The sequence below is a fragment of the Rhodotorula paludigena genome (genome assembly GCF_050403205.1).
Source record: "Rhodotorula paludigena JCM10292 DNA, Rt_paludigena_JCM10292v1_ctg84, whole genome shotgun sequence".
In the NCBI taxonomy this organism is placed as follows: Eukaryota; Fungi; Basidiomycota; class Microbotryomycetes; order Sporidiobolales; family Sporidiobolaceae; genus Rhodotorula; species Rhodotorula paludigena.
In genome coordinates, this window is record NW_027481374.1 from 35113 (window position 1) to 60745 (window position 25633).

Here is a 25633-nt window from a genome sequence, read left to right on the forward strand (position 1 = left end):
TTGCTGTTGCGTGGCTACCTCGCCTCGCGACTCTGTCTATCCCGCTCCCGGCTGCATTGCTGCTGGTCATGAGCTCTCAAGGTCTGTACCGCGCCTACGGGGCTCTGCTGTGCGGCGCGCTCCTGCCCATCGTCGCTGGCTCGCGCTCGTCGCTCGTCGTAAGTTGCGCGTGCTTCCGTCCGTCGGCATGCAGCCCGGGTCTTGCTGACTGACGACGCGCTGCACACAGCTTTCCAAAGCCGACAAGCGTAAGCTGCGCAAAGCTCAGAAGGAAAGGGGCGAGTCGGGCGACGAAGAGGAAGACGATGAGGACGACGTCGTCGAGCGCTTGACGGTGAGTGCGAGCGCCGGAGCGCCTTTCGTAGTGCCGAGGCACCTCCTTGCTGACGGCGAGTGTCGCACAGCGCGAGGACGCCTACATCTTTCCCTTGCTCGGATCCGGCGTCCTTCTCACCCTCTTCCTCGCCTTCAAGTTCCTCAGCAAAGACATTCTCAACAAGCTCCTCGGGTGGTACCTCGCCGTCATGGCCGTGGGCGGGCTCGCGCGTACGACCGTCAAGGTGTTGAAGGCGGGCATGGGCGAGAGGCGGTACAAGCAGGCAAACAAGGTGCGTTCCCGCCGTTTGTGCGCACTGCTTCGCTTGCATGCTGATTTCCTCGCCCTTCAACAGTGGCGCATGGTGCTCACCAAGAATGCCGACGAGTACACCAAGCTGTCGTTTACCTCGATCCACCTCTACGCCCTCCCGCTTGCCGTCTTTGCCTCATTGGCGCAGATCTACACGGGTAACTGGATCCTCTCGAACGTCGTCGCCCTCTCCTTCTCGTACAACGCTATCTCGCTTCTCTACCTCGACTCGTTCGCGACTGGCTCGGTCCTGCTGGCGGGGCTGTTCCTGTACGACATCTGGTGCGTATAACGGTTCTACAAGGCGCACGTCGGGGCACGCCGTCATCCGTACACCTATCTGATTACGAACATTGAGCGCAGGTGGGTCTTTGGTTCGAAAACCGTCTTCGGCGAAGGCGCCAATGTGATGGTCGATGTCGCCAAGTCGTTCGAGGCGCCGATCAAGATTGTCTTTCCAAAGGACCTCGCGACGGCAAGCGACTTCACCCTGCTCGGACTCGGAGACATTGTCCTGCCTGGGTGCGCCCATCTCCCACCTTGTCATGCGTCGTCTTGGCAGAGAAGGCTGACCCGAGCACTGGTCTCACAGCATATTCATCGCACTCGCTCTCCGCTTCGACTACCACCTCGCGCTCAAGCGTGCACCCTTGCCGTTCAGGCCCGGCACGCAATCCTTCCCCAAGCCGTACTTCTACTCGTGCCTCGTCGCCTACATCGCCGGTGTGTCCTCCCGCGTCCGCTTCCCCTTCTTAGCACTCTCGTATCCTCTCCTTTGCTTCCGCTGACGCATGAACGGTCTCGCAGGTCTTGCGACCACCATCTTGGTCATGCACACGTTCCGCGCGGCGCAGCCCGCGCTGCTGTACCTCTCGCCCGCGTGCGTCGGGAGCGTCGCGCTGTGTGCCGCGCTGAGGGGCGAGTGGGGTGCGCTGTGGGCGTACGTCGACGGGGACGAGGAGGGAGAGAAGGAGAAGGAGAAGAAGGGCGGCGAGGGCAAGGAGGACGAGGAGGTCAAGGAGGCGGGCGAGAAGGAGAAGGCAGGACCGGCCGGCGAGGACCAGCCGACGATCGAGGACGAGGTCGAATCGGCGAGGGAAGGCGTGACGGAGAACGATGGGCAGGACGTCGCGCCGGCGGACGGGCGCGAGAAGGAGGAAGACCGCGTCGAGTCGAAGTGAGCTGGCCTCGCTTCGACCGCCTTTCCAGCATTTGCAGCATATCATCTACTCGCCGCATAGTCGCACTGTGTCGTTGCATATCCTCCCGTACGATTCCCTTACACCGCGCACCTCGCAACGGCCAACTCTCTGAGGAAAGAGGCTGAACCGAAGTGTCCCGGCGCCGTAAGGGTTTCGTTGAGGCTGTGAGCGTGAGAGGCCCGTGCAAAGATCCGCGGCGCAATTCCGGGCCCGCATTGACGACGAGGACGCGCCTCGCCGCGTCGTTGTCGCTGCAACGTTGGCGGCTCCACTTGTGCTCGTTTCGCTTGTTCCGCGCGTGCATCGCTCAGCTGGAGGGCACGAGCTGCAGTCGAGACACGCTCCTGCCGTCGCTAGACCCGCTTCCTCGCTTGCGTCGCTAAGATGGCGTCGCATCAACCGCAGCCTTCGCAGGGCAACCAGTTCTCGTTCGTCTCGTTCTTCCAGGAGGCGCAGAAGGACGTGCCGTTCCATCAGCGCCCGGAGCGCGGCGCGGGTGCGCTCAGGATGGAGCGCAAGGACTCGAGCCAGAACCCGGACGGGACGCAGGCGAGGGAGGAGCACGGCGGTGCGTCGAGCCTTTCTTTGCGCTTGGTCGGCCCAGCTATGGACTGACGAGCGTACTTCAACACTTTCCACCTGTCGCGGCCCCTCGGACTCGACGACTCGGTCCGCCTTCTTCGCCGCCCCACCCTATCTCGCTCTCGTTCCGGTTCCTTCCTCTGCGCCATGCGCCTTTTCCGCCTGCGCGAAACCTCGTCGCAACGCGCTGCACTCGACCAATCTGCCGCGCCTGTAGATGTTCCGCTGTGGAAGCGCATGCCGGCGTGGGTCTACATTGTCGCCTGGATCTCGACCTCCTCGGCGGTCATCCTGCAGGTGCGCTGCCCATTCTTGCTATCCGCATTCCAGCAGTCCCGACGAGGCCGCTGCGAACGAGCGGCGTAGACCAAGCGGATCGCGGTCGAGGTTTTTGCCTTAACGCTTGTCTCCTTCCGCGCAGAACAAGTATATTCTCTATGACCTCGGCTTCAAACACCCTGTCGTATGTCCAGCGCTGTACAGTCAGTGTCGATAGCGCGCTGACCGACGTACACACTGCCAGGCCCTTACCACGATCCACCTCGCCTTCCAAACACTCGCGACCCGGCTGTTGCGGCGGTACACCAACATGGTGGACAAGGCCAAGGAGCTCGAGGCGACGGGCGTCATGAACCGTGACGCGTTCGTGCGCAAGATTGTGCCCGTCGCCGTGCTCTTCTCGGCGTCGCTCGTCCTGTCCAACTGGGTGTACCTGCGCCTCTCCGTTTCTTTCAGTGCGTCAAGCGTTCTCACCCCCTTGACACCCCTTTCCTAACCTTCTTGTGCTCGTCTTCAGTCCAGATGATCAAGGCGAGTTTCGGCAAACTCGAGCCCAAACATCGCGTCTGACCGTCTTCGTCTGCCAGGCCTTCACGCCCGTCTCGGTCCTGCTCGTCTCCGCCGCATTCGGCCTGAAGGAGCTCACGCGCAAGATTCTCCTGATTGTCGCGCTCATCTCGTTCGGTGTCGCGCTTGCAAGCTACGCCGAGATCGACTTTGAGCTCATTGGCTTCCTCGTCCAGGTGCGCTCCTTCGAGTCGCTTGACCGATGTTCTGTCCCATCGTCGAGATTGACCGTCCGAGCCGATTGCTTGCGCGACAGGCCCTCGCCATCGGCATTGAGAGCTGCCGCCTCGTCCTCGTGCAGAAGCTCCTCCAAGGCTTCGGCTTGGACCCGATGTCCAGTCTCTACTACATGGCGCCCGTCTGCCTCGCGCTCAACGCCGTGCTCTTACTTCCCGTCGAGGGCTTCCAGGTCTTTGAGGACGCGGTCGAGCTCGTCGGTATCCCTTACCTCGTTTTCAAGTGCGTTGCTCTCCCGGATCTGGCAATCTCTCGACGATTCTCATCGAGAGAGACTATAAGGACTCGACTGTCCGTCGCACGGGGGCTGACGTGGTCGTGTTTCCTGCAGCGCGTGCCTCACCTTTGCGCTCAACATCGCCTCGGTCTCTCTGATCGGCAAGGCGTCCGGACTGGTTCTGACGCTCGCAGGCGTGCTCAAGGATGTGCGTTCTCTCTGGAAAGATTGCTCGCAAGGCGAGCTGTGCGAATCATGTGAGTTGTATGAGCTGACCCTGACAACCCGTGCAGATCCTCCTCATCGCCGGCTCGTGGGGCCTCCTCGGCTCGACCATCACCGGCACGCAGTGCGTGGGCTACGCGATCGCACTGGGCGGTCTCGTCTGGTTCAAGCAGCAGTAGACGCGATATCCAAGACGGTTGAGGAGGTGCGGAGCGGGAGAGGCTGCGGCGAGGCGAGTAGAGCCCGACGTCGTATGGTTCGTTCGATCTGTTTCTTTGACACCTGCTTGTGCTTGTTCCACTGGACGCGGCGCGCTCCAAGCTCAAATTCAGATGTGCTTGTGCGAGAGCAACAGAAATAAAGCAATTCTTCGTGCGAGCGAAGGATCGGCAATGCAGAGCTTTCTGGCCTGGAGAGGTGCAATTCCCGAGAGGACAGAGCAATACTGTAAGGCTGCGGTGCCGCCTCCGAAGCGAAAAAGAGAAATGAAGCGTTGAGGCTGGACCGCGGTGTCGACTTTCCGCGCCTGCACGGGACGACGCGGAACGAAAGCGTCGTGGGTCTCGAAGGCAGGCACTCGGCGAAAGCGTCTCATAGGTGAGTCCCCCTGCAGCAGACCGACGCAAAGAAAAGGCTAGATGGTGTCACGGGATGGTGCGAGGATGGTGTGTAGCGGGCGTGGTGGCAGTCGAGGGGGGTCAAGCGAAGGCGGCGCGGGCGCTGGCCTTCCTCGAGCGCGGCGAAAAGAGTCTGGAGGAAAGCGGGCGCCCATCTTCCGCGTGGAAGGGTTCCCCACCATTTCCCCGATCTTCCGGCCGAAACGCGAGCGCCTGCCTATTCGCGCCCGCGCATTGCTTGTTCTCGCCGTCGACCTCGCCCCTCGTTCGACTCGCTCCTTGCTCGCACACCTGCAAACCGACGCAATGTACGTCGGCGCCCCAAGTCCGCAGCGTTCGAGCGCCGCAAGCAGGCCGTGCTGACCTTCTTGAGCGCGGCACCTGCAGGATCTCCATCGACCTCGACCCGCTGACGGGCCTGCCCCGTGGCCTCACGACGGCGCCATTCAAGCTCGAGGAGCACCCCATCGGCCACTCGGGCCGCCGCCGCAAGGTTGCGATGAGTACGTCGCGTGCCTCCCCCTCGCTGGTCGACCGGAGGCCGCTGCACCTGCGGCGCCGCCTCCTTTTTGCGGTCTGAAGCGCCCGACTGGCTCCTGAGCTACTCATGCGCACCCGCTGACATCCGCTTTCGCGCGAACGTGCAGTCGGCGCCGGTTTCTCGGGTATCATCGCAGCCATCCGCATCGACCAGCGTCTCAAGAACGTCGACCTGGACCTGTACGAGAAGAACCACAGCGTTGGCGGTACCTGGTTCGAGAACGAGTGCGTTTCGCGTTTCTCGCGCAGAGTGCGAGGGAGACGGCGTTAGCTGACTGCTCGCTCCCCCCACACTTGTGTGCGACAGCTACCCGGGCCTCTGCTGCGACGTGAGCGCGATGGAAACTTGGCGAAAGAGTAAACTGCTGATCGCTAGCGGCAACAGATCCCCGCGCACTGCTACAGCATCACATTCGAACCCAACGTGAGTTTGGGCTGTCGACGAATGTTGTCTCCGGCAACTCGAGCTGACCGTATTTCGTCGGGATTGCAGCACCGCTGGAGCAACTTTTACGCTTCTGGCCGTGAGATCCTTCAGTACCTCAAGGGTGTCGCCGCCAAGTACAAGCTCGACCGTTTCCTCCGCTACGGCCACAAGCTCACGGCCGCGCGCTGGAACGAGGAGACTGCGCAGTGGCACCTCTCGTTCGACCTCGTCGACGAGCAGGGTAACAAGCACGGCGAAGAGGAGAAGGTCGCCGATGTCGTGATCCAGGGTCTCGGCGGCCTCTCGCGCTGGGACTGGCCCAGCATTCCCGGTCTTGACGACTACAAGGTGTGTTCTTGCGATGCTTTGCTGGTAGAGCAACTAATTCTGACGCTTTGTGTATCAACAGGGCACCAAATACCACTCGGCTGCGTACCCCGTTGGCCCGGAGGCTGAGCAGGGCAAGAAGGTCGCGGTCATCGGCTCTGTGCGTGCCGATTATTTCGATCTAATGCATCACGGGAACTCATGTGGTGTATTTGCAGGGCTCGTCATCGATCCAGATCGTTCCGGCTGTTCAGAAGTACGCCGCGCGCGTCGACAACTACGTTCGCGGCTCTGCATGGATTGCCACACCCTTCGCCTCGACTGAACTCTTGAAGCGCTCGCCGGACGCCAACAACTACTCGTTCACGGAGGAGGAGAAGCGCCACTTTGAGAGCGACCCGAAGGCGTACCTCCAGTTCCGCAAGAGCATGGAGCGCGAGGTGAGCTCACTTTTCGCATCGCTTGCGCGCAGCACGGTCAAATTTACGCAAACTTCGCAAACAGCTGAACGGCGTCCACGAAGTCACCCTCAAGGGTAGCCCGATGCAGGTCGGCGCGGTGGAGGCGTTCCGCGAGCTCAGTGCGTTGCCAATTCTTTCCTGCGAGGCCACCTGCGTGTCTGATGTATGGCACTCGCAGTGGAGAAGAAACTTGCGTCGAAGCCGCACATCGCCAAGTCGCTCATCCCCACGTTCGCTGTCGGCTGCCGTCGCCTCACCCCTGGACCTGGCTACCTCGAAGCGCTCGCGTCGGACAATGTCGACTTCATTTCGGCGGGTATCAAGCGTGTTACAGAGACCGGTATCGAGGATGTGGAGGGCAACCACCGCGAGTACGACACGATCGTGTGTGCGACTGGGTGCGTTTGTCGCCGCTCTGCTTCCAATCTCGTCTTCTCGTTCGGCCAGCTAACCGCGCTGACCATTATTCCAAATGACACAGCTTCGACACGTCGTATCGTCCCCGCATTCCCATCAGTGCGTCGGTCCCGCCTTCGGAAGGCCAATCGAACATTCAGCTGACCTTCTCATTCCATCATCAGTCGGCCGCAACGGCTCAAACGTGCAGGACCTCTGGACCAACGTCCCTGCACACTACCTCTCGATGGCCATCGGCCCCGACCACCCCAACTTCGTGCGTCCTACCTAGCCAGTACGCCAGTCGAAACGCACTTCGCTAATCTTGCTTTCTCGCGCGCTGGCAGTTCGTCATCAACGGCCCGAACTCGAGTCTCGGTACGTTTTGAACAACGTCAATTTCCCAGGAGAGCGATCTCGGCGCTCAATAGCATCGAGTCACACGGTCAGCATCATCTCGCTAACAGGGCTTGCGACGCGCAGGTTCCGGCTCGCTCCTCCTCCTCTTCGAAAAGGAGGTCGATTACATTGCCAAGTGCATCGACAAGATGTGCCGCGAGGAGATCCGCACGATGTCGGTCAAGCAGGAGGCTGTGAACGGTGCGTTCTCTCGGGACTCTTTCTCCCAGCGCTCGTTTCTGACGCTTCTTCTTCTTACAGACTGGATGGAATACACTCACACGTACTTCCAGCGGACCGTCTTTGCCACCGTGAGTGCTCCGCTCTGCTCTCGCAATCTATGCCCCTGCCACTCTCCTCCGGGCCTTCGCGCTTCTCAGAAGTGTCCGCTGACTCTGGGGCAATGTTTGACTCTGGGCAATGTTGTGACGCAAGAAATGTCGTTCGTGGTATAAGAGGGGGCTGGAAGGTGCGTTTATTGATCCTGGAGGTGTTTAGGGGCCTTCCGAGACCTTTGAGAACGTTCCGCTGACTGTCCGGCGCTTTCCTTGCCCTTTTCGCACTCAGAGGGTGCTGTCGTCGCACTCTGGCCTGGCTCTGCGCTCCACGCTGTCGAGGCGCTCGAGCACCCGCGCTACGAAGACTTCGACTACACCTTGGCGTCACCGTCGAAGAACCGCTTCGGCTGGGCCGGCAACGGGTGGACCACGACGGAGCTCGAGGGCGGTGACACGGTACGTTCACCTCACTCTACAGGATGCCTAGTAACATCCTCACGATCCTGGCCATCGGTATAGGCCTACTACCTCGACAACGTCGACCAGCCTCCGGTGCCGCAGTAGTTGCTCAACATCCAGGTCGCCGCGCCAACTCGCAGCTCTCTACCCGCCAGCTACAGGGTCAAAAGCACCTGCACTCTGCTTTATCTCCCGTCTCTCAGTCCGCAATGTTGTCTTCCATTGATTCAACTCGATCCTTCGTTCTCTCTCCGAAATATCCCCTCCTTCTTCTCCAGCGCTTTGTTGGTCCCTCAAGCCGTACGTATCGGGTTGACTGTACTACATAACGTCTCAACGCGTTTGGAGATAGCTGTGGAGAGACGGCGGCAGCGAGGTGCTTTACGCGAGAAGGCCAGCTGCGTTGCACGCTCCGCGCAGTGCTCTACGCGGCTCTCGCAGATCATACTTTCATGGACAGGCAAGTAAGATGGACTCTTTAGCGAATTGCACAGGTAGCTTTCACAAACGTAGTGACGGGAGAATATGCAAGCAGCGCGCTGCAATAAGCGCAACACCCTTTTTACCCCGAACCGCAGTGACCTCTACCTATCCCAAAGCACCCATTGCACTCATAGCGCCTTCATGACAACCTCAGTCATCTCGTCCGTGCTGAGCTTGCCGCCCAGGTTGGGCGTGATCTGGCCCTGGCGGATTGCGTTGTCGACGGCGTCGGAGATCTTGGCCGCGGGCTCGACGTAGCCCATGAACTCAAGCATCAGAGCTGCGCAACCCCAACATCCACGTCGGCACTGTCGATCAGGTTGACAAAGCCAAGCGCCGCGACAAGCTTGCGCCTCATCCTTGCTGCCTTTGTCACCGACAAGGGATGGATCTTGAAGGGTCAGATTGAAGACATTCTCCTCCGCCGCAGCATTGTTGCCTGCAACCAACTGCACTACCAGGACTGGCTCGCAAAGCATGTCTCCGGCAATGGCAAGAACCAGGGCAGCGGCAGGGGGCAGGATGCAAAGAGCGCGAAGGGGAAGGCCAAGGCAAGCGAGAAGGGCGGGAACGGCAAGAAGGGCACAAAGAGCGCGAAGATAAGGGTCAGGCAAGTGAGAAGGGCGCGAAGAGCGCAAAGGTTGCGAAGGGCAAGGGCAAGGCGACAGCCAAGGACAACAACCTCCCCGGCTTCGTTGTTGACAACAATGACAACATCATCTTTGTGGACAACAAGGATGACGTTGTCTTTGTCAATGACAATGTCATCATCGTTGACAAGGACCACGACGACTTCTTCGACTTCTTTGGCTCCTTGACGTCCGCCTTGACGTCTGCCGCCTCGACGTCTGCTGCCTCGACGTCCGCCGCCTTGACGTCTGCTGCCTCAACGTCTGCCTTGACGTCCACTGCAATGTCCGCTGCCACAAACGGTGCAAAGCGCAAGGCCAAAGACTTTGGCGCAACTTTGGATGCAAGGCAGAGCAAGAAGGGCAAGCAGAACCTCCATGGCGCAATTACTGCAAGGATGCGGAGGCGCAGGCGGACAAGGATGAGGAGGAAGGGGACATAGAGGAGGAGGAGGCGGCGGCGGACGGGAATAGGAAAGGCGAAGGGAGCCTTCTCGTGCGTGCCGAAGCAGTCTGGGCTTACGCTACGCCCGCGCTTGTTGTCAGGAAGGCAGCTGCGGGTTTGCGCATGCCCAAGACTGAGTACAAGCTCACGCCCGGTGAGTGGTACCTGCCTTGCCCCGGATCGCCCGTCGAGGTCCAGTTGACCAAGACTGGCTGCAAGGTGCGTTGCGTGGCTCTTCTTCAGCGCCTGGGTAGAGTTGACATGCCAAGCACAGATGCTCAAGGATGTGCAGGACTCAGACAAGCTCGGTCATGACTACGCTGCGCCCACCCTCATCCCTGCCTCCAGACGTATCCCGCGTTCGTCGTGCTGGAGACAATCTGGGCCCAGGGCAAGGAACTGTTTGGCCTACGCGTGCTCACCAATGAGGAGAAGCATTCCATGTTGGAGGACAACTACCAGCAGCGCATGAAGGAGGTCAAGTCAAAGGGGCCGCTTAGCTGCAGCATGCGCTTGTCCGTATCGGCTCGCGTCTATTGTCTAGCTGACAACCTGCTCTGTACAGATTGGAGGATGCAAGCTCAATGTCCAGACGACAATGCCGGATGGCAAGCAGCTGCCGCTGGGCCTGCACAAGTAATTATACAGGTCCTTTGCCGTACCCGTCTGGCTGCCTCGACTGCCGGGCGCACTACAAAAGTGCTTTTGTTGGGCATTTGTGAGTTATTTGAGAGTGATACAATGGCAACGCTGACCGGGTGCCGCCCGCAGTGTCGGAGCGAGCGAGTCTGAGTGGCTCGAGGAGCTGGGCATGAAGAGGACTGGCAAGATTCTTTTCCTGGATACCTTCCGTCTTGCGCTGTTCCATTACTGCAACTGCAGTTGCAAAGGCTTCCTGGGCGGCTCAGGCACAAGAATCGACTGGGTCTGGCACCAGTGCGTTTGTCTCCCTCCTCGCATTGACGACACTGACCAGCTGCTTTTACTAGGGGATCCCTCTTTGCCTGCCCTTCTGGCCGGGACCAGGATTGCAAATGCTACAGCAAGCTTGCCAAGCAGATGGGCGACAAGGCGGCGGCGATTGAGGCGGCGGGCGGGGCCGGCGGGCTGATTGATCGTGCGAAGCTGATAAGCAAGCTCTACTCTTGGCGTCATCTGTTAGCCGGCTGACTCAGACTCAGTCAACAGGCGCCATTCTTGCTTGTTGAGCCCAAGATGAGCGGCTCTGTTTGCTGCTCCAAGTGCAAGGTGTGTCCTTCGCTCCCATCTTGCGCAAGCACTTGTGTGGACACCCTCGAGTTGCAAGTTCCCGTCCTTATCCACAAACTCAACACACCCTTGCCTGACCCGCAGGGCAACACCGTCTGCCTTGGCTGCTTTGGCGCCACGGGCGTCGGGCGCTACAACGTTGAGTTGACCCTTGAGATCCGCCCGGGCAATGGCCGCAAGGTGCGCAGCCTCTGCTCTGCATCCGCATATGTCAGGCTGATAATTCCCGCACGTGTACAGCTTGTCGAGGCGCATGCGCAGAACCCTACTCTGCAGGGTCTGAGCGACATCGCGCGCAGACGGCGCGGGCGCAGGTACCGCCCGGGCGCCGTCGCTTACGCACTGCGCCACAACAAGGGCTCCATCTCGGCCCTGAGCCTGAAGGAGTGGGCCATTGTCCAGGAGTTTTTGCAGAAGGCAGTCAAGGAGCTCGACAAGTGAAGGTGGGTTGTCGCTAGCTTGAAGGAGGGATGTGAGTGCTTGCGGGCGTAACAGTTGCTTTGCCTGATGCTGGTACGCACTGAGAGCACAGCAGCACATGCGCAAGGGGTTTGCGGCAGCCGTTGGCAAGGCAACTTCTGATGGCCCAATACGTGTCAGCTTCGGAAGCAAGACTAAGAGTCCGGCTAAGCGAGGCTGGCGAAGGGGGCGTGTCTCGACGGCACGATAGTCGCTTGAAGACGGTGTAGCAGCGCGTTATTGCAACTAGACGGTCTTTGGTAGAGTCCAACTCTGAGGAGACAAAACGGAGACAAGAGTGCACAACGGGGGTAGCTAACGGTGGGCCTGAGCGACGACAAGGGAGCAACAGGGCGGGTGTGAATAGGAAGATACGAGCCTTGAAACGTGGGGGTTTGTCGGAGCGAGCGAGGGGAACGAGTCGAGCGGAAGGGAACGAGCGTGAGGGGCGAGCGAGGACGAAAGGGAACCGTGAATGGAAGGGGTCGAGGCGCTGCCGTTCGAGCGGCGACTCGCCGCCTGACAATACGCTTCCCGCTGGATTCCCTCTTTGTCTGAGCTCTCTGTGTGCTCTTCTGCAAGATATTCCACGCTTGCAAACAAGCTTATAGTACGTCTAGCGTCATTTCTAGGCAAGGGTCCCCTTCCGACGTCCTGTTGTCGCCGTGGCAGCCCAATTGCTCACACTGCTCACGCTCCGCGCAGTGCTGTCCGCGGCTCTCGCAGATCAAGTCCTCATTGAGAAGCAAGTGAGATGGACTTCATAGCGAATGGCCCTGCTTGCTTTTTTACGCGTGAAGTAACGGGAGAATATGCAAGTAGTGCGTTGCAAAATGCGCAACGCCCTTTTTACGCCAAACCGTAAAAATCTCTACCTATGGCAAAGCACTCATCCCACTTCAAAGCGCCTTCATGACGACCTCGGTCACCTCGTCCGTGCTGAGCTTGCCGCCCAAGTCGGGCGTGACCTGGCCCTGGCGGATCGCATTGTCGACGGCGTCGTAGATCTTGGCCGCGGGCTCGACGTAGCCCATGAACTCGAGCATCAGCGCCGCGCTGCGGATCGATGCGAGCGGGTTCGCGATCGACGGGACGCGGTCGGCGATGTCGGGTGCGGAGCCGTGAACGGGCTCGCCTGCGGGGAGCGAGCGACATCAGCTTTCGGCGGCACTGCAGAAGTGGTGCCGCGGAGACGCACCCATGATGAACGAGTCACCAACGTTGACGGACGGAACGAGGCCGAGCGAGCCGACGAGCGCAGCAGCACCGTCCCTGTCGAGGGTACAAGATGCTTGTCAGTCGATCTCTTCCGGTTTGGCCCGCCGACGAGTCTCGAAAGCCAAGTTCGTCCAGTCATGCTTGTGCGCGTGTTGGAGTGACGACTCACGAGACGATGTCGCCGTAGAGGTTAGGGCAGACGAGGGTCGAGAGCTGCTCCGGCTCGCGGAAGAGGCTGTGGGCGGCGAGACGACCCAATGATCAGTCTCGGACCTCACTATCAACGACGAGATGCGGACGCGGGGGGCACGCGCGCGCAAACGCACCGGTAGACGAGCGAGTCGACGATCTGCTCGTTGACCTCGACGTTCGGGTACTCGCTTGCGACGGCGCGCACGGCCTCGCGGAAGAGGCCGTCGGTGACGCTGAGGACGTTGCTCTTGTGCACGATGGTGACGGTCGGCTTGCCCGTCCACCCGTACGCGCGGGACGCGCCGCTGCGCTGCTGCTTGACCTGGTCGGCCGCGAGCGCAATCTCGAACGCCATGCGGCCGATGCGCGTCGACGCGCGCTCCGAGATCTGGCGCGTCGCGCGCGCGACGCGGCCGGCGGGCGTCTCCTCCATCGTCTCCTGCTTGACGTACTGCGGGGCGAGGCGGGTGAGGTGAGCTCGATGCGGCGCCTGGAGAGAAGAGGGTCTGCGAGACGCACGAGGCACTCGGTGTTTTCGCGGACGATGGTCATGTCGACCATGCGCGGGTCGTGCCCCTCGACGCTCTTGACGGGGCGGACGTTGGCGTAAAGGTCCATCTCCTTGCGAAGGGCGACGATGGGCGACGAGTAGCCGGCGACCTTGTGCGAGGGCGACGAGACGGCGCCGAACATGGCGGCGGTGCACTCGGACTTGAGGCGGTCGACCGTCTCGCGCGGAAGCGCGGTGCCCGTCTTCTGGAAGTGCTCAAAGCCGGCGTCGAGCGGGATGAACGAGGGCTTGGGGATGCCCGGGACGGCCTCGAGAACGCGCTGCGCCGCCTGTGGGTGTGTTTCACGTCAGTAAGGGAGTCCAGTGGCAGAGGGAGGCACCAGGGGACGACGCACGGGGAGGACGTTGCGCCCGATGCCGTCGCCGGCAATCATGCCGATGCGGAGGGTCTTTGCCGACTCGCGGAGCGCCTGCATGGCCATGATAGACTGTGTGCGCAGTCTCTCGTGAGCTCAAGAAGCACAGGAGAGGAATTCGGAGGTAACGCACGGAGGTCTGGCTGGTTGCGAGCGCGAGAGCGACGAGCAAAGAGGTCAGCGAGCGTGATCGATTGCACTCTGGGGTTGCGGATGTAGCCCGCGCGACTCGACAGAGCTTTGTCAAGCTCGTCAGCCGTCTACTGCGCCCTCGGAAGCTGTTGCTGGTGCTGGACGAGATTCGGAAGAAGTCGCCTGATGAAGCTTGTCGCGCGTGACGCAGCTGAAGAGGAAGCCCAGCTGCTCGCGGGTAGCGTGAACACGAGCTTACAAAGCTGCTCGGGTCGTCGGCAGAGCGTCGGAGCGAGATGCGGACGAGTCGGCGCGAGTGCGATGGCGAGGAGGAGTACGGCGAGGCAGGGGAACGCGGACGGGCAACGGTGGTCAGCTGGGCGTGCGAGCGACGAGTGAACGGTCTGGACTGCTCGGCCGTTCGACTCACCGGGTCGAGGCGGCGCTGCGTAACGACAGCCAAGCGCCGACACCTTCGACTCCTTCGCTTCGACTCTTTCGCTTCGAAACACTCCACCCTTGCAACTACAGCGCACCCTGTCAGTGCCGCCTGCTAGCACAGCCATACTGCACGCGCTGCTTGCCTGTCAGAGTTTCAGCTCGAGCTACTGGCTCTGCCCTTGATTGTCGCGCACCTTGCATCGGATGCTCTCGACTTGCCGAGTTTCGAGCACTGTCCCCGTATCGAATAGGCTCTGCTACCGTGTCCTGTGTTGACGTCCTTCGGCGGCGCCCACTGCTCGAGCGCTCGCCGCGGGCTCATGCGCAAGTGTGCTGAGCGCAGAGTGCGGCCCACGCCGCCTGCCCCAGCAGGTCAGACTCTCCGTAGAAGCAAACATAGGAGACGAGCTCGCGCTGCGGCGGGCCGCGCACTCCACAAAACAAGCAAAGGAAAGCCCGAACGGCAGCGCGCGACTCTGAGCGAGCCAAACACGCCTCGATTGCATTCGCCGCCCGCTGCAGCATCCAAGAACACGGGCCTTCCTTACAGCGCCTCGTCCTCGTCCTCGCTCAGCCCTGCGCCGCTGAGCAGCTCGCGCACCATCCGCTCGGCAAAGTCGCGCCGCTCGTCGAGCCCCATCCCTGCCGTCGCGCTCTTGGCTGCGGACAGGCGCGCAAAGAGCTCGTCGAGGTCGTCGAGGTCTTCTGCGGGTCTGGGTGCGGTCGGGACGGTCGTGCGGGGAGGAGAGACGGCGGATACCGAGGTTCGGGGCGGGTCGTCGGAGTCGGAGAAGGGGAGGTCGCGATGGCGGTCGACAAGGCCTGGAAACCCGCCTGCTCTCGCGCGTGCGGTCGAGTCGGCGTGTGACTCGTGAGCGGAAAAGGCGGGAAAGTCGTCGTGCGCCGGACCCGTTTCGACGAATGGCGCAAAGTCGTCCTCGAACGAAGCCTCCCCCACCAGTGCGCCGCCCTCGTCGCGCGCGATAGAAGGCAGGAAGCGCGACGGGAAGGTCCACTTGTCGCCGTCTGCGTCGCTCGGGCGCCGACGAGGCGAAGGGAGCGGCGGGGCGCCCAGCGCGGACCACTCGTCGTCCTCAACCTCATCGACATGGTCGGCATCGGCGCGCCCATTGGCGCCCTCCTTCCCAAAGCACCCGGCGTCCTCACCACCGTGCACAGCAGCACGGTCCGCCGACGCGCCCTCGTCGCTGTGCGCCCGTGCGCGCCCGCGTGCAGGGCCCGTCTCGACGCGCTCCATTACCTCCCACATGTGCGCCTGCAGCGCGCCGACGATACGGCGCAGCGGCTCGTCCTCGTCCTCGCGCTGTGCGAGCCCGTGCGATTGGGCGGAAGCGGTAGTCGCAGAGGCGGAAGAGGCGGGTGCGGATGGGTGCGGCAGGTGGACCCATTCGAAGCCGGCATCGAGAGCGGCGTCGTCCCACGCCTCTTCGTCGAATGCGTCGTCTATCGAAGTTGATGCTGATGAAGGCCCGCTTTCGTTCGCTCCAGACTGCGAGACGAGGAGGGCGACCTCGAATTCGGGGTCGCGCGAGGAGAGGCGCGCGAGGAGCGCGGTGAGGGCTGTCGGCGGAGTCTGCAAGGGCGCGCGTCAGTGACATAGACCCGGAGGCGTCGTTCGAATCTAGACGGGGAACGCTGCGCTTGAACGTACCGCTTGTGCATCCGTAAGGACGACGACAGCAGGCTCGTCGCCCTCAGTCAAGCTGGCGAGCGGGTCTCCTGCGGCGCTGCTGTGCTGTGCGAGAATGCGGAACGAGACATCTGCGGTGTAGTACTTGTTGTCGATGCGCCAGGGAACGTGCAGCGAGTCGGAGGACGCGGGAGGTGGGGCGGCAGCGAGGGAAGACTGTGCTGCTCTGTTGGGCGGCTGAGAGGTGCGCAGGCCTGTCGCGTGTCATGTCAGCCACTGCAGCCGAGTCTCGCGGCTCTACGGGGCGTTAGACGCACGCTGGACAAAGGCGAGAGCGTCGACGGGAGCGAGTGGTGCGAGCGGGTACACGAGCACGTGCGAGTGCGAGGGCAGCGCAGCAGGCATCCAGCAGTGTTCTACCTAGCGCGAGTCTGGCGCGATTTAAGCTCGTTCCGCGCAAGTGGACTAGGTCGCAAGCGTGCGTTCCGCGTCCTGGTTGCACTCCTTCTCTGCCCTTGTCGTCGTCTGCTGTTCTTCTGTGCGAGCGCTCGTGCTACCTGTCTGCGTCGCGCACAGTGCTCGCACAGTCCCAGGGCCTCGGTCTGCTCTTCGCGTGGCGGCGTGGGCGAGCCTCGTCTCGCCGCGCCTCCACCGCGCCTCCACCTCGCCGTCCAAGCTGCCCCGTCTTTCTGCGCACTTCTCTCGGCAGGGCAGCCCGTTCGTTCTCTTCGGCAGCAGCTCGAGACCGAGCTGCGTCGGACAGGGCGATCCTGATGAGCAACGGCATACCGCCCACGCGCCTGGAACGGCAGATCGGCCTCTCATTGGCCTCGCGCGAGTCTGTCATCGCAGGGAGAGGCCTTGGCTCCAGTCTCTTGCTCGTTCCTCGGTCTGCGCTTCGGCTGCTGATAAATCTCCATCGATCCGCCCTGACCTTCGACGGAACTGCGACGACTTGTGCGGATCCGCCGCCTCGCTACCAAGTTTCCGCTGTGTTTCGTGCAGTCTCCAAGCCACGCGTGACGCGTACGGACATGCAATTGGTATCGCGCGAAATGGCCCGTTCACACGGGTGGCGCTCCACCCGGCATCCGGCTCGTGACTGGACTCTTGCCCCCTTCGGGCTTTCGCCGTTCTCGCCGAGTCGCCTGCCAAGCCTCGAAAAGGCGGGCTCTGTGCCCGCTCTGGCACGCGGTGTCCCTGTCCATCGATGTCTCCTTTCTCTGCAGGGTGGAGAAACGAGAGTGGGCGGGCGGGGGGCTTGCGTTGCTCCGTGTGGATCCGCTCTCTCGCTCCTCACGCGTTCGCACGCTTGTCTTGCTTGCCTTCACGCCTGAGTGCCGCGTGAAAGCGACGCTAGCTAGCGCACGAAGCCACCTCGAGTGCCCTCTGCGCTTCGTGACGCTGTCATTTGACCGTCTCGCGACTTCCTCCACTTTCCCCAAACAAGCACGACCAGCTTGTCCACCATGTCGGCTCTCAAGGCTACGGCCGATGTCAATGCCATCGAGGCGCCCGTCACGTTCAAGGCGTACCTGATGCGAGTTGGCGTGTGTTGCGCTCGTCGAGAAAGCAGCTGACCTTGGTCACTTCGCGCGTTCAGGTGCGCCTTTGCCTCGTTCGGCGGCATCTTCTTCGGCTACGACTCTGGTAAGTGTTCTGCATCCACAGGCCTTCGGAGGATGGCGAGACGACGAAAGCTGACTTCTGCTCTTCCCGCGCGAAAGGCTACATCAACGGTGTCCTCGCCTCGCCCGTCTTTATCGAGGCTATTCAAGGCCAGGGCGCGGATGAGATTTCGGCGTCCAACACGTCGCTCATCACGTCCATTCTGTCGGCCGGCACCTTCTTTGGTGCCCTCATCGCCGGTGACCTCGCCGACATGTTTGGCCGCCGCCTCACCATCATCTCGGGCTGCGTCATCTACATTGCTGGTGTGGTCATCCAGATGTTTGCCGCGTCGGCCCTTGCAACCATTGTCGTCGGCCGTGTCGTCGCTGGGTACGCCTCTCTGCCCTTCCGCGTTGAAACGCCTTCCTGACCCGCCTCGCTGCAGTCTCGGCGTCGGTTTCGTCTCGGCCATCATCATCCTGTACATGTCCGAGATCTGCCCGCGCAAGATCCGCGGCGCGCTCGTCTCGGGGTACCAGTTCTGCATCACGATCGGCATCATGCTTGTGCGTTGATCCTCTTACCTCTCTTTTCCGGCTTCCCGCTGATCCCCGGCCCAAAACAAAGGCGAGCATCGTCAACAATTTTACTCAGGGAATGTCCCGCTAGCTGTCTGGGAGTTGCAGGCGGGTCCTGACAGCACTTCTTCGCGAAAACAGACCGTCCCGACTCTGGCAGCTACCGGTGCGACAATTTCCGACCTTCTCGCTCACCGAGCTTGAGCTGACTGTACATGCACCGTGTCACGCCACTGCAGCATCCCCATCGGCATCCAGGTGCGTAGCCTCGCTGCGGCGCGGTGAGGCCGTCCTTTCGCATCGTCCTGACTTTTCTCTTCCCTCTGTCCCGCAGTTCGCCTGGGGCCTGATCCTCGGCACCGGTCTCTTCTTCCTCCCCGACTCGCCCCGTTACTACGTCAAGAAGGGCAACCTCGAGAAGGCGCGCGCGGTCCTCTCGCGTCTGCGCGGCCAGCCGAAGGACTCGCAGCTCGTCGAGGTCGAGCTTTCCGAGATTGTCGCCAACGCCGAGATTGAGGCGCGCGCGATCCCGACCGGCTCTTGGTTCGCGAGCTGGGCTGCGTGCTTCTCTGGCTCGGTGTGGAGCGCCAACTCGAACTTGCGTCGCACGATCCTCGGCACGAGTCTCCAAATGATGCAGCAGTGGACCGGTGTCAACTTCATGTGCGTTCATGTTCCTGCCTGAACCGGCTTTTGGAGCAGGAGTGCGGAACCAGGGAACTTACGATGCGTTGAATTGCAGCTTCTACTACTCGACGCCTTTCCTCGAGTCGACGGGCGCGATCGACGACTCGTTCCTCATCTCGATGATCTTCACCATCGTCAACGTGTGCTCGACGCCCATCTCGTTCTACACCGTCGAGAGGTTTGGTCGCCGCCCCCTCCTCATCTGGGGCGCGCTCGGCATGCTCATCTGCCAGTTCCTCACGGCCATCATCGGTGTCACGGTCGGCTTCAACAAGACGTTCACGAACGCCGCTGGCGAGACGGTTGCCGAGAATGTTTCGGCCGTCAACGCTCAGGTGCGCCCCTTGTTCCGCTTCACTCTGCATGTTTCGTCGCTTCTAATTCGTGCCCTCCCGTCTTGCTTTCCACATATGCAGGTCGCCTTCATTGCCATCTTCATCTTCTTCTTTGCGTCGACCTGGGGCCCGGGCGCGTGGGTTCTCATCGGCGAGATCTTCCCGCTTCCGATCCGCTCGCGCGGTGTCGCCCTCTCGACGGCGTCCAACTGGCTCTGGAACACCATCATTGCGGTCATCACGCCCTACATGGCATGTCTGACCGTATTCGAATGTCGGGAGCTGGGTCTCGCGCGGAGCTGACGCGCTCTTCTGCTCCTCGCCCCCTCGCAGGTCGGCTCTGACCGCGGCAACATGCGCTCGAGCGTCTTCTTCGTCTGGGGAGGACTATGCACGGCGGCATTCTGCTATGCCTACTTCCTGGGTGCGTAACGCGGTGCTGCAGCTCCTGAAGAAGCGCAGGCAGACGTACTGATCACGCTTTCGCTCTGCAGTGCCGGAGACCAAGGGCCTCTCGCTCGAGCAGGTCGACCAGATGTTTGCGGAAACTTCGCCGCGCAAGAGTAGCAAGCGAGTCTACGGTTCTTTTAGCTTTGACGGAGTGACGGCACTAACGAGAATTGAGTTTCCCTCTCCCTTCCCTTCCCGCCCTTCGTCCCTGGTTCTCTCCCAACGACTCGCCAACTCGACACTTCCCTACTTTCCTCTACACCACTCGCAGGTGGCGCCCGACCCACACCTTTGCCGCCGAGAAGGAGCACATGGAGCACCCGGACGGCCCTCTGCCGACGGGCAAGGAGAAGCTCACGACCGACGTCTCGCACATCGCCTGAGTCAGCCTCCAATCGCTGCCTGTCCTACTCCACCCCAATCCAGCCGCCGCTGTACAGCCCTCTTCCACTCTTTTTCCCTTCCGTCTTTCGTCCGTCAAGTCTGTCGGATTTGTGCCTCGCGCTCGACATGTACCAGCTTGCGTGTTGCAACGATCTCTTACTCAGTACTCTTACGGCTTCGAGCGCGACGTCGGATGCGCCCTCCCTCCAGCAAGATGCCCGCAATTGCCGAAAGCCCGTCTCGCAATCAATCACGATGCTGACCTGCGTTGCTCTCGCGACTGCTGATGCACTTCCGTCTTGCAGGGAAAAGCCGAGTCCACACGGGAGCCAGTGGTTCACTCCTGAAGAACGGAACGGGAAAATTGCGTTGGCAAGAACCGCTCAGTGCTGGTCCTCCTCCGTTCCTGGGCAGTTTTCCTTCAAGTCTTCCGCGCTATGATACTGACAGCCACACCAGAAGCAGTAGCTGCGCGCGAGGAGAGAATGAGCGGCCGGCAGAGGACAGACGAGAGCGCGAGGACGCACTGATACTTGTTGCGAAGGTAGGTGAGCATGAGCGCCAGGCGGGTGCGCACCTGCGCAGCGGGAGCGAGTCAGTGCTACAATGCTGTGATGCAGGAAAGGACTGGTGGACTCACATCCATGGCAAACCACTCTTCCTCCTCCTCGATGTCTTCGGCAGACCTGCCCGCCCTTGCCGCTGCTGGCCCTGCGCCATTGCCACCACCGTCAGGTCCGTCCGGCTCGACGACGGTCCCGCTCGTCCCGCTCTCGTACGCGAGCTCGCCGCGCCCGACGACGCCGCCCTGGCGCTCGCGCTTCCTGCGCGCCTCCTCGTCGCCGTCGTCGTCGCTGTCGACCTCTGCATCGAGACGGTCAAAGAGCCTCCTGCGGCGCCCGCGCTCCTGCTCGCGCTCGTCCTCGCCGCGGTCGCGCCACATGAAGCTCCCCGCGTCGCCGTCGCCCATGCCCCCGCGCCGGTCGAGCTCCTCGCACGTGCGCCGCAGCGCGCGCAAGAGGCCGTACGCGCGCCGCTCGTCCATCGTCGAGCGCAGGTGCGCGAGGTACGCGTCGAGGTCCGGGAGCGGGGTCGCGTCCTGCGCGTGGGCGGTCGAGGACGAGGAAGGAGAAGCGGAAGAGGCGGTCGTGAGGTAGGGTCGGAGGCGTTTCGGCTGCGGCACGCCGAGTCCCGAGCGGCCTACGTGAAGTCGAGAGGAGTCAGCGCGGAGCAAAGCTTCCGCGGACCCTAAGCAAGCTGCAGCGGTGAGAAGACGCACCTGTCCGCATCTCGAAGCGGATGGGCTCGGTGCGAGCGGTCGACCCGAGTCCCGGTGCGGGTGCGGGCGACCCCTCTGCGCTCGCAGAGCGTGAAGAAGCTCCCACGGGCGCAAAGGACGCGCGGGCAAAACCGATGCCGCCCGTCGCTCCTCGTGCTGCTCCCGGTCCGGACGAGGTCGAGGGTTCGCTCGACTCGGCTCTGCGCCCGAGCGCCTCGCCTGGCTTGTAGCCCATGGACCTGCGGAGGCAACGCGCGTTCGTTCAGCCGTCCCCCGGGGAAAGGGAAGCGAAGCACCGCACTTCATGATGCGGAGGGCCGGGTGGTCTGCGCCGTCGTCCTCTGCGCGCTGGATGAGGTTGGTCGAGAGGCCCTCGTCGCGCTTGTCGTCCTCGGTGCTCCTGAGCGACTTGGCGCGCCCCTTGTCCTCGCTCGCGATCAGCTTGCGCTTCCTCCGCTCGGCGTACGACAGCTCGGCTTGCGGCGGCGCGGCGGCCGCTGCGTCGACGAGGAAGCGCGGATCGTCAAAGTCGAGGTCGTCGTAGTCGCTCAGAGCCATCCCGCGCACAAGCTTCGAGGCGAGGAGCGGCGAGACCGTCTTCGTTCCGCTCCGCGTTCGTCGCTTTCGCTTCCACGCTGTCGGCGACTTTGGCGCTGTTTAGCGGTTTGCGTGGCTGCGGTGCTCACTGTGTCCCTTGCACGTGTCTCGGGCTGGGCCACGGATCCTTGCAAGCCCCCACGCAATGTCCGCTTCTCTCGCTTCGTCATTTCCTCGAGCCTCGGTGCGGCGAAATGCTTCGCCTCTTGCGCCGCGCTCCTCCGCGCTGCACCGTGAGCTTCACTAGCTCGACTACGGGCTCGCGAAGGCCCGATTGCCGCAACTTTGCTGTATCTTCGAAATCCAGCCTCCCGTAACTCGCCTGCTCGCCTGCTCTCCTGCTTCCTCGCTCGCTGCGCGAGCGCTCACCCTTGTCGCGCGCTGATGCGCCAGCCCACACACGTGCGGAGAGAGTACGTGACTGCCTTCCGCGAGCTGCCCATCGTCCGCAGCTCGTCGGTGCTCGTGTCGCGACGGGGCCCGCCTTGACGTCTCTGCGCTCGCTTTTCTGCTCCCCAATTGCTGACGCCCTTCGTCTGTCTGCCTCTCGACAAGGTCGAGAGTCGCGCGATGCGGCGAGAACGCGATGCATTGCCTGCGATGCGATGGAGGAGGAGAGTACGAGAACAACACGGGAGCGGATGCGGCGGTGTCGCGGCGGTGCGGCGGCGGCGGCGGCGAGGAAGAAGGGTATGCGTACAGGCCCGAAACAGAGAGAGAGACAGAACCAAGGCTGGGGGGAAGAGACGTTTCTAGAAGAGGGTGTCCTGCGGGTGCGCGATTCGGGTCAGTGCCAGGTAGGAGGGTGGGAGAAGAGAAAAGGAGGGAAGGCGAGCGCACCTCGTCGCGGAGGTACTCGCCGACGTCCCTGCGGATGCGCGGCGGGCGCAAGTCAGCGCGCTCACGCAAAAGGGCACACAGAAAGAGAGGGGATGCGGACGCACGCCTGGTTGAAGACGACGATGGCGGTCGGGTCGAGCTTGCGCGTGTCGACCGTGCTGCGCGCCGTCACGCCAAAGCCCTGCGTGCGTGCGTACGCGCGTGTGCGTCAGTGGGTGCACTCTGGTGCGGGAGTAGACCGGGTCGGGCCCGCAGGCCCTCCCTCGGACCCTCCCTCGGACCCTCGTTGCCCCCGGGGAAACTCACCAGAGGGACGTCGGACATGGAGTAGACGACGACGCCCTGGTGCTCGGTGATGTCCTCGCTCGTCTTGCCGACGTGGGCCTTCACGACGTGGTTGCCGTACAGGAACGGCATCTCGCCGTTGCCCTTGATCCAGACCTTGTGCTTGGCGTAGCGGCCGAGCAGGTCGAGCGCGGTGACGTGGAGGCGGAACTTTTCCGTCTTGGAAAACTTGCCGAGGCAGACGCCGAGCGAGATGAGGTTGGCGCGCGGGACCGAGATGGCGGTGCGGATCATGGCCTCGCGGACATAGTAGACGCGCGAGCGGTGCAGGCGGAAGACATGGGGCTGTGGGGGCGGGCATCGCGTGGGTCGTCAAGTGCGATGGAGCGGGCGCAATTGAATGTGAGAGTGGGATCGAGAGTCGCGGCGAGAGGCGGTGCAGGCGAGCGTCGAGGTGGTGGTGCGCGGCGGGTGCAACAAGGTCAGCGCTGCGGGTTCTCGAGTGCGAGTACGCGCCTGTTGTTCCCTCCTGTGCTGCTGTTTGCCCGCCCTGCCCTGCCTTTAGTGCGGGAGAGCTGCACGGTGAACCCGTCCAAGCTGCTCCGGTGCTCGTCGCCGTCGTCGCCTCGCCGGACCTGCCGCGTGCACTCGGAGGGAGAGGGCAATGGACTGACGTCGTCTGGGGTGTCTACGAGGTGGACGAGGTTGGGTCCGAGGTAGTTTGCGAGCTTTGCGAAGAGCGTCTTGGTCTCGGACTCTGTCAGGGGCCGCACTGTTGCGGGGCGGGGGGTGAGTGTGGCTCTGTGCGGGTGTGGCTACTCGTCAAGCTCACTCTGTGCTGCGCTGTGCGGTGGGCGGGGCGAGGCGAGGTGAGAGAGCGACGAGGCGGTGCTCCAGCGCCCAGCGAAGCGGCGACGGCGGCCAGCGTTCGACTCTGGCTTAGTCCAAGTGCGCTGAGCCGAGACTAGTCCCCGCCCAGACTCTGCAGTACTCGCGCGCTCTCTCCCTGCACGCCGCCCACCGCGACCACCCCACCTCGTCCCCCTCCCTCGTCCTCGCGCTCCCCCTCTCCCGCTCTCCCCCCCCACACACGCGCACGCACTCGCCCGCGATGCACCGCAACTCGTACGACAACGACAACTCGACCTTCAGCCCGCAAGGACGCCTCCACCAGGTCCGTGTCCCCGCTCTCCGCCCTCCTCTTCCCTCGCCGCGTCATCTCACCCTCAGCCCGCGCTGACTCGCGCGCACCCAGGTCGAGTACGCCCTCGAGGCCGTAAAGCAGGGCTCGGCCTGCGTCGGACTCCGCTCCAACACCCACGCCATCCTCCTCGGCCTCAAGGTGCGCTCCTCTTGGACACCCCACCGCGTAACCCTTCGCGCTGACCCTGACGCGCCCACGCAGCGCTCGACGGGCGAGCTCGCGAGCTACCAGAAGAAGCTCATCCGCATCGACGACCACCTCGGCGTCGCCATCGCCGGCCTCACCTCGGATGCCCGCGTCCTCTCGTGCGTCCTCCGCGCGCGCATACTTGCCCACGCGCTGTCGAGCTGACCCGCTCGACCCGCCCCCGCATCCCCCCGCAGCAACTTTATGCGCACCCAGGCCATGAGCTCGCGCATGCTCTACAGCCGCCCGCTCCCCGTCTCGCGCGCAGTCGCCGCCATCGCCGACAGTGCGTCCCGAGCCGCGCTCTTCTTCGAGGTGTACACGCTGCTGACCGTCGTTTCCTTTGCGCGCCCGCAGAGGCGCAGATCAACACGCAGCACTACGGGCGGAGGCCGTACGGTGTCGGGCTCCTCGTCGCCGGCTACGATGTGCGTTGCGCCCGACTCTCGTTTCTCGTCGCTGCACCCGCACTCGTCGTACCGCTGCATCTAGCTGACCCCATGCTCGCCGCCCGCCCGCGCAGGACAAGGGCCCGCACCTGTACGAGTTCTCGCCGTCGGGCAACACGCTCGAGTACTACGCCATGTCGATCGGCGCGCGCTCCCAGTCGGCCAAGACGTACCTCGAGGCCCACTTTGACGCCTTTGCCGACTGCTCGCTCGACGACCTCGTCATGCACGGCCTCAAGGCCCTCCGCGAGACCCTCCAGCAGGACAAGGACCTCTCGGTCCTCAACACGAGCATCGGCATCGTCGGCGCGCCCCCGCCGCCCCAACCCGAGTCCGTCGAGGGCGGCGCTGTTGGCAATGCCGGCGCGTACGGCAAGGAGCCCGCCGCCGTAGACGCCTTCCGCATCCTCGAGGGCGACGCCCTCGAGCCGTACCTCGCCCAGCTCCCGCCCAAAGACGACGATGCCGCGGCACCGCGGGCGGCAGCAGCGGGTGCAGTGGCGGGCGAGGAGGCGGCGGCGGCGGCGGCGCCGAGTGGCGCACCGGCGGGGGATGACGACGCACCGGCACCGGCGCCAGGTGGCGACGCGTCGATGCAGACGGATTAGGTGGGTTCGGCGGCGGTGTGGTGTGCGTGAATGCATTTGTACATGATACACACGTTGTGCGCGCGTGTGAGGGGGCACTGCTTCTCTACGGGCTCGTTGTCGCTCTTGAGTGCTTTTGCCGAGTCTGGCTCTCGCTTTGCTCGCTTTGGCTCGCTTCGTACGCTGCGGTTCTGCTTTCCGCTTCAAGGGGTTGTCTCCTGCTCAAAGCTTCCGGGCACTCAAATGTCAGGTTGGCACCGTCAACTGCCGGTTGAAGGCCGAGTGCATTGTTACCTCACAGAGGCTAGGCAGTTTCCGGTTAGGTTTGAGAGCTAGTCGTTGGCCACGAAACGAGGTAGGCTTAGGAGGGTACCGGCACCGAGGTTAGGGTTAGGGTTAGGGTTAGGGTTAGGGTTAGGGTTAGGGTTAGGGTTAGGGTTAGGGTTAGGGTTAGGGTTAGGGTTAGGGTTAGGG

The 25633-nt window shown here is 62.7% G+C and overlaps 11 protein-coding genes across 11 annotated transcripts; 7 read left to right on the forward strand and 4 right to left on the reverse strand.

The window, feature by feature from the left end:
- Window positions 1-68: 68 nt before the first annotated feature.
- YPF1 (aspartic endopeptidase) lies at window positions 69-1809 on the forward strand (the record flags this gene model as incomplete). Its single annotated transcript, XM_076652644.1, has 7 exons — window positions 69-158; window positions 230-334; window positions 405-608; window positions 672-910; window positions 992-1150; window positions 1221-1351; window positions 1436-1809. The coding sequence occupies 7 exons, from the start codon at window positions 69-71 to the stop codon at window positions 1807-1809; spliced, it is 1302 nt and encodes a 433-aa protein (XP_076501808.1).
- A 405-nt stretch (window positions 1810-2214) lies between these two features.
- JCM10292_005040 (uncharacterized protein) lies at window positions 2215-4116 on the forward strand (the record flags this gene model as incomplete). The annotated part of the gene is made up of 8 exons (XM_076652645.1): window positions 2215-2398; window positions 2630-2709; window positions 2834-2875; window positions 2936-3146; window positions 3214-3434; window positions 3515-3717; window positions 3827-3920; window positions 4006-4116. 8 exons carry the CDS (start codon window positions 2215-2217, stop codon window positions 4114-4116), a joined length of 1146 nt encoding a protein of 381 aa, XP_076501809.1.
- A 472-nt stretch (window positions 4117-4588) lies between these two features.
- On the forward strand, window positions 4589-7946 carry JCM10292_005041 (flavin-containing monooxygenase; the record flags this gene model as incomplete). Its single annotated transcript, XM_076652646.1, has 18 exons — window positions 4589-4602; window positions 4942-5057; window positions 5202-5319; window positions 5402-5423; window positions 5480-5518; window positions 5588-5869; window positions 5931-6008; window positions 6067-6288; window positions 6353-6428; window positions 6488-6707; window positions 6791-6825; window positions 6891-6982; window positions 7053-7083; window positions 7189-7305; window positions 7366-7415; window positions 7540-7573; window positions 7672-7838; window positions 7902-7946. The coding sequence occupies 18 exons, from the start codon at window positions 4589-4591 to the stop codon at window positions 7944-7946; spliced, it is 1758 nt and encodes a 585-aa protein (XP_076501810.1).
- A 1575-nt stretch (window positions 7947-9521) lies between these two features.
- On the forward strand, window positions 9522-10038 carry JCM10292_005042 (uncharacterized protein; the record flags this gene model as incomplete). Its single annotated transcript, XM_076652647.1, has 3 exons — window positions 9522-9617; window positions 9747-9875; window positions 9964-10038. The coding sequence occupies 3 exons, from the start codon at window positions 9522-9524 to the stop codon at window positions 10036-10038; spliced, it is 300 nt and encodes a 99-aa protein (XP_076501811.1).
- A 575-nt stretch (window positions 10039-10613) lies between these two features.
- Window positions 10614-11108, forward strand: JCM10292_005043 (uncharacterized protein; the record flags this gene model as incomplete). The annotated part of the gene is made up of 3 exons (XM_076652648.1): window positions 10614-10646; window positions 10752-10847; window positions 10908-11108. 3 exons carry the CDS (start codon window positions 10614-10616, stop codon window positions 11106-11108), a joined length of 330 nt encoding a protein of 109 aa, XP_076501812.1.
- Window positions 11109-12025: 917 nt separating this feature from the next.
- Window positions 12026-13529, reverse strand: LYS12 (homoisocitrate dehydrogenase; the record flags this gene model as incomplete). Its single annotated transcript, XM_076652649.1, has 6 exons — window positions 12026-12261; window positions 12325-12398; window positions 12514-12579; window positions 12671-12987; window positions 13056-13376; window positions 13443-13529. 6 exons carry the CDS (start codon window positions 13527-13529, stop codon window positions 12026-12028), a joined length of 1101 nt encoding a protein of 366 aa, XP_076501813.1.
- A 1051-nt stretch (window positions 13530-14580) lies between these two features.
- Window positions 14581-16092, reverse strand: JCM10292_005045 (uncharacterized protein; the record flags this gene model as incomplete). The annotated part of the gene is made up of 3 exons (XM_076652650.1): window positions 14581-15630; window positions 15709-15941; window positions 16005-16092. 3 exons carry the CDS (start codon window positions 16090-16092, stop codon window positions 14581-14583), a joined length of 1371 nt encoding a protein of 456 aa, XP_076501814.1.
- Window positions 16093-17156: 1064 nt separating this feature from the next.
- JCM10292_005046 (sugar porter family MFS transporter) lies at window positions 17157-19731 on the forward strand (the record flags this gene model as incomplete). The annotated part of the gene is made up of 12 exons (XM_076652651.1): window positions 17157-17227; window positions 17291-17337; window positions 17415-17688; window positions 17744-17864; window positions 17999-18042; window positions 18116-18134; window positions 18211-18539; window positions 18619-18898; window positions 18980-19150; window positions 19232-19322; window positions 19393-19468; window positions 19620-19731. 12 exons carry the CDS (start codon window positions 17157-17159, stop codon window positions 19729-19731), a joined length of 1635 nt encoding a protein of 544 aa, XP_076501815.1.
- Window positions 19732-20115: 384 nt separating this feature from the next.
- CMG1 (Cmg1p) lies at window positions 20116-21569 on the reverse strand (the record flags this gene model as incomplete). The annotated part of the gene is made up of 5 exons (XM_076652652.1): window positions 20116-20200; window positions 20260-20309; window positions 20373-20932; window positions 21012-21250; window positions 21313-21569. The coding sequence occupies 5 exons, from the start codon at window positions 21567-21569 to the stop codon at window positions 20116-20118; spliced, it is 1191 nt and encodes a 396-aa protein (XP_076501816.1).
- Window positions 21570-22360: 791 nt separating this feature from the next.
- Window positions 22361-23027, reverse strand: NIP7 (ribosome biosynthesis protein NIP7; the record flags this gene model as incomplete). The annotated part of the gene is made up of 4 exons (XM_076652653.1): window positions 22361-22375; window positions 22449-22476; window positions 22553-22629; window positions 22755-23027. 4 exons carry the CDS (start codon window positions 23025-23027, stop codon window positions 22361-22363), a joined length of 393 nt encoding a protein of 130 aa, XP_076501817.1.
- An 817-nt stretch (window positions 23028-23844) lies between these two features.
- PRE5 (proteasome core particle subunit alpha 6) lies at window positions 23845-25180 on the forward strand (the record flags this gene model as incomplete). Its single annotated transcript, XM_076652654.1, has 6 exons — window positions 23845-23907; window positions 23989-24075; window positions 24139-24242; window positions 24321-24409; window positions 24481-24551; window positions 24647-25180. The coding sequence occupies 6 exons, from the start codon at window positions 23845-23847 to the stop codon at window positions 25178-25180; spliced, it is 948 nt and encodes a 315-aa protein (XP_076501818.1).
- Window positions 25181-25633: the final 453 nt, after the last annotated feature.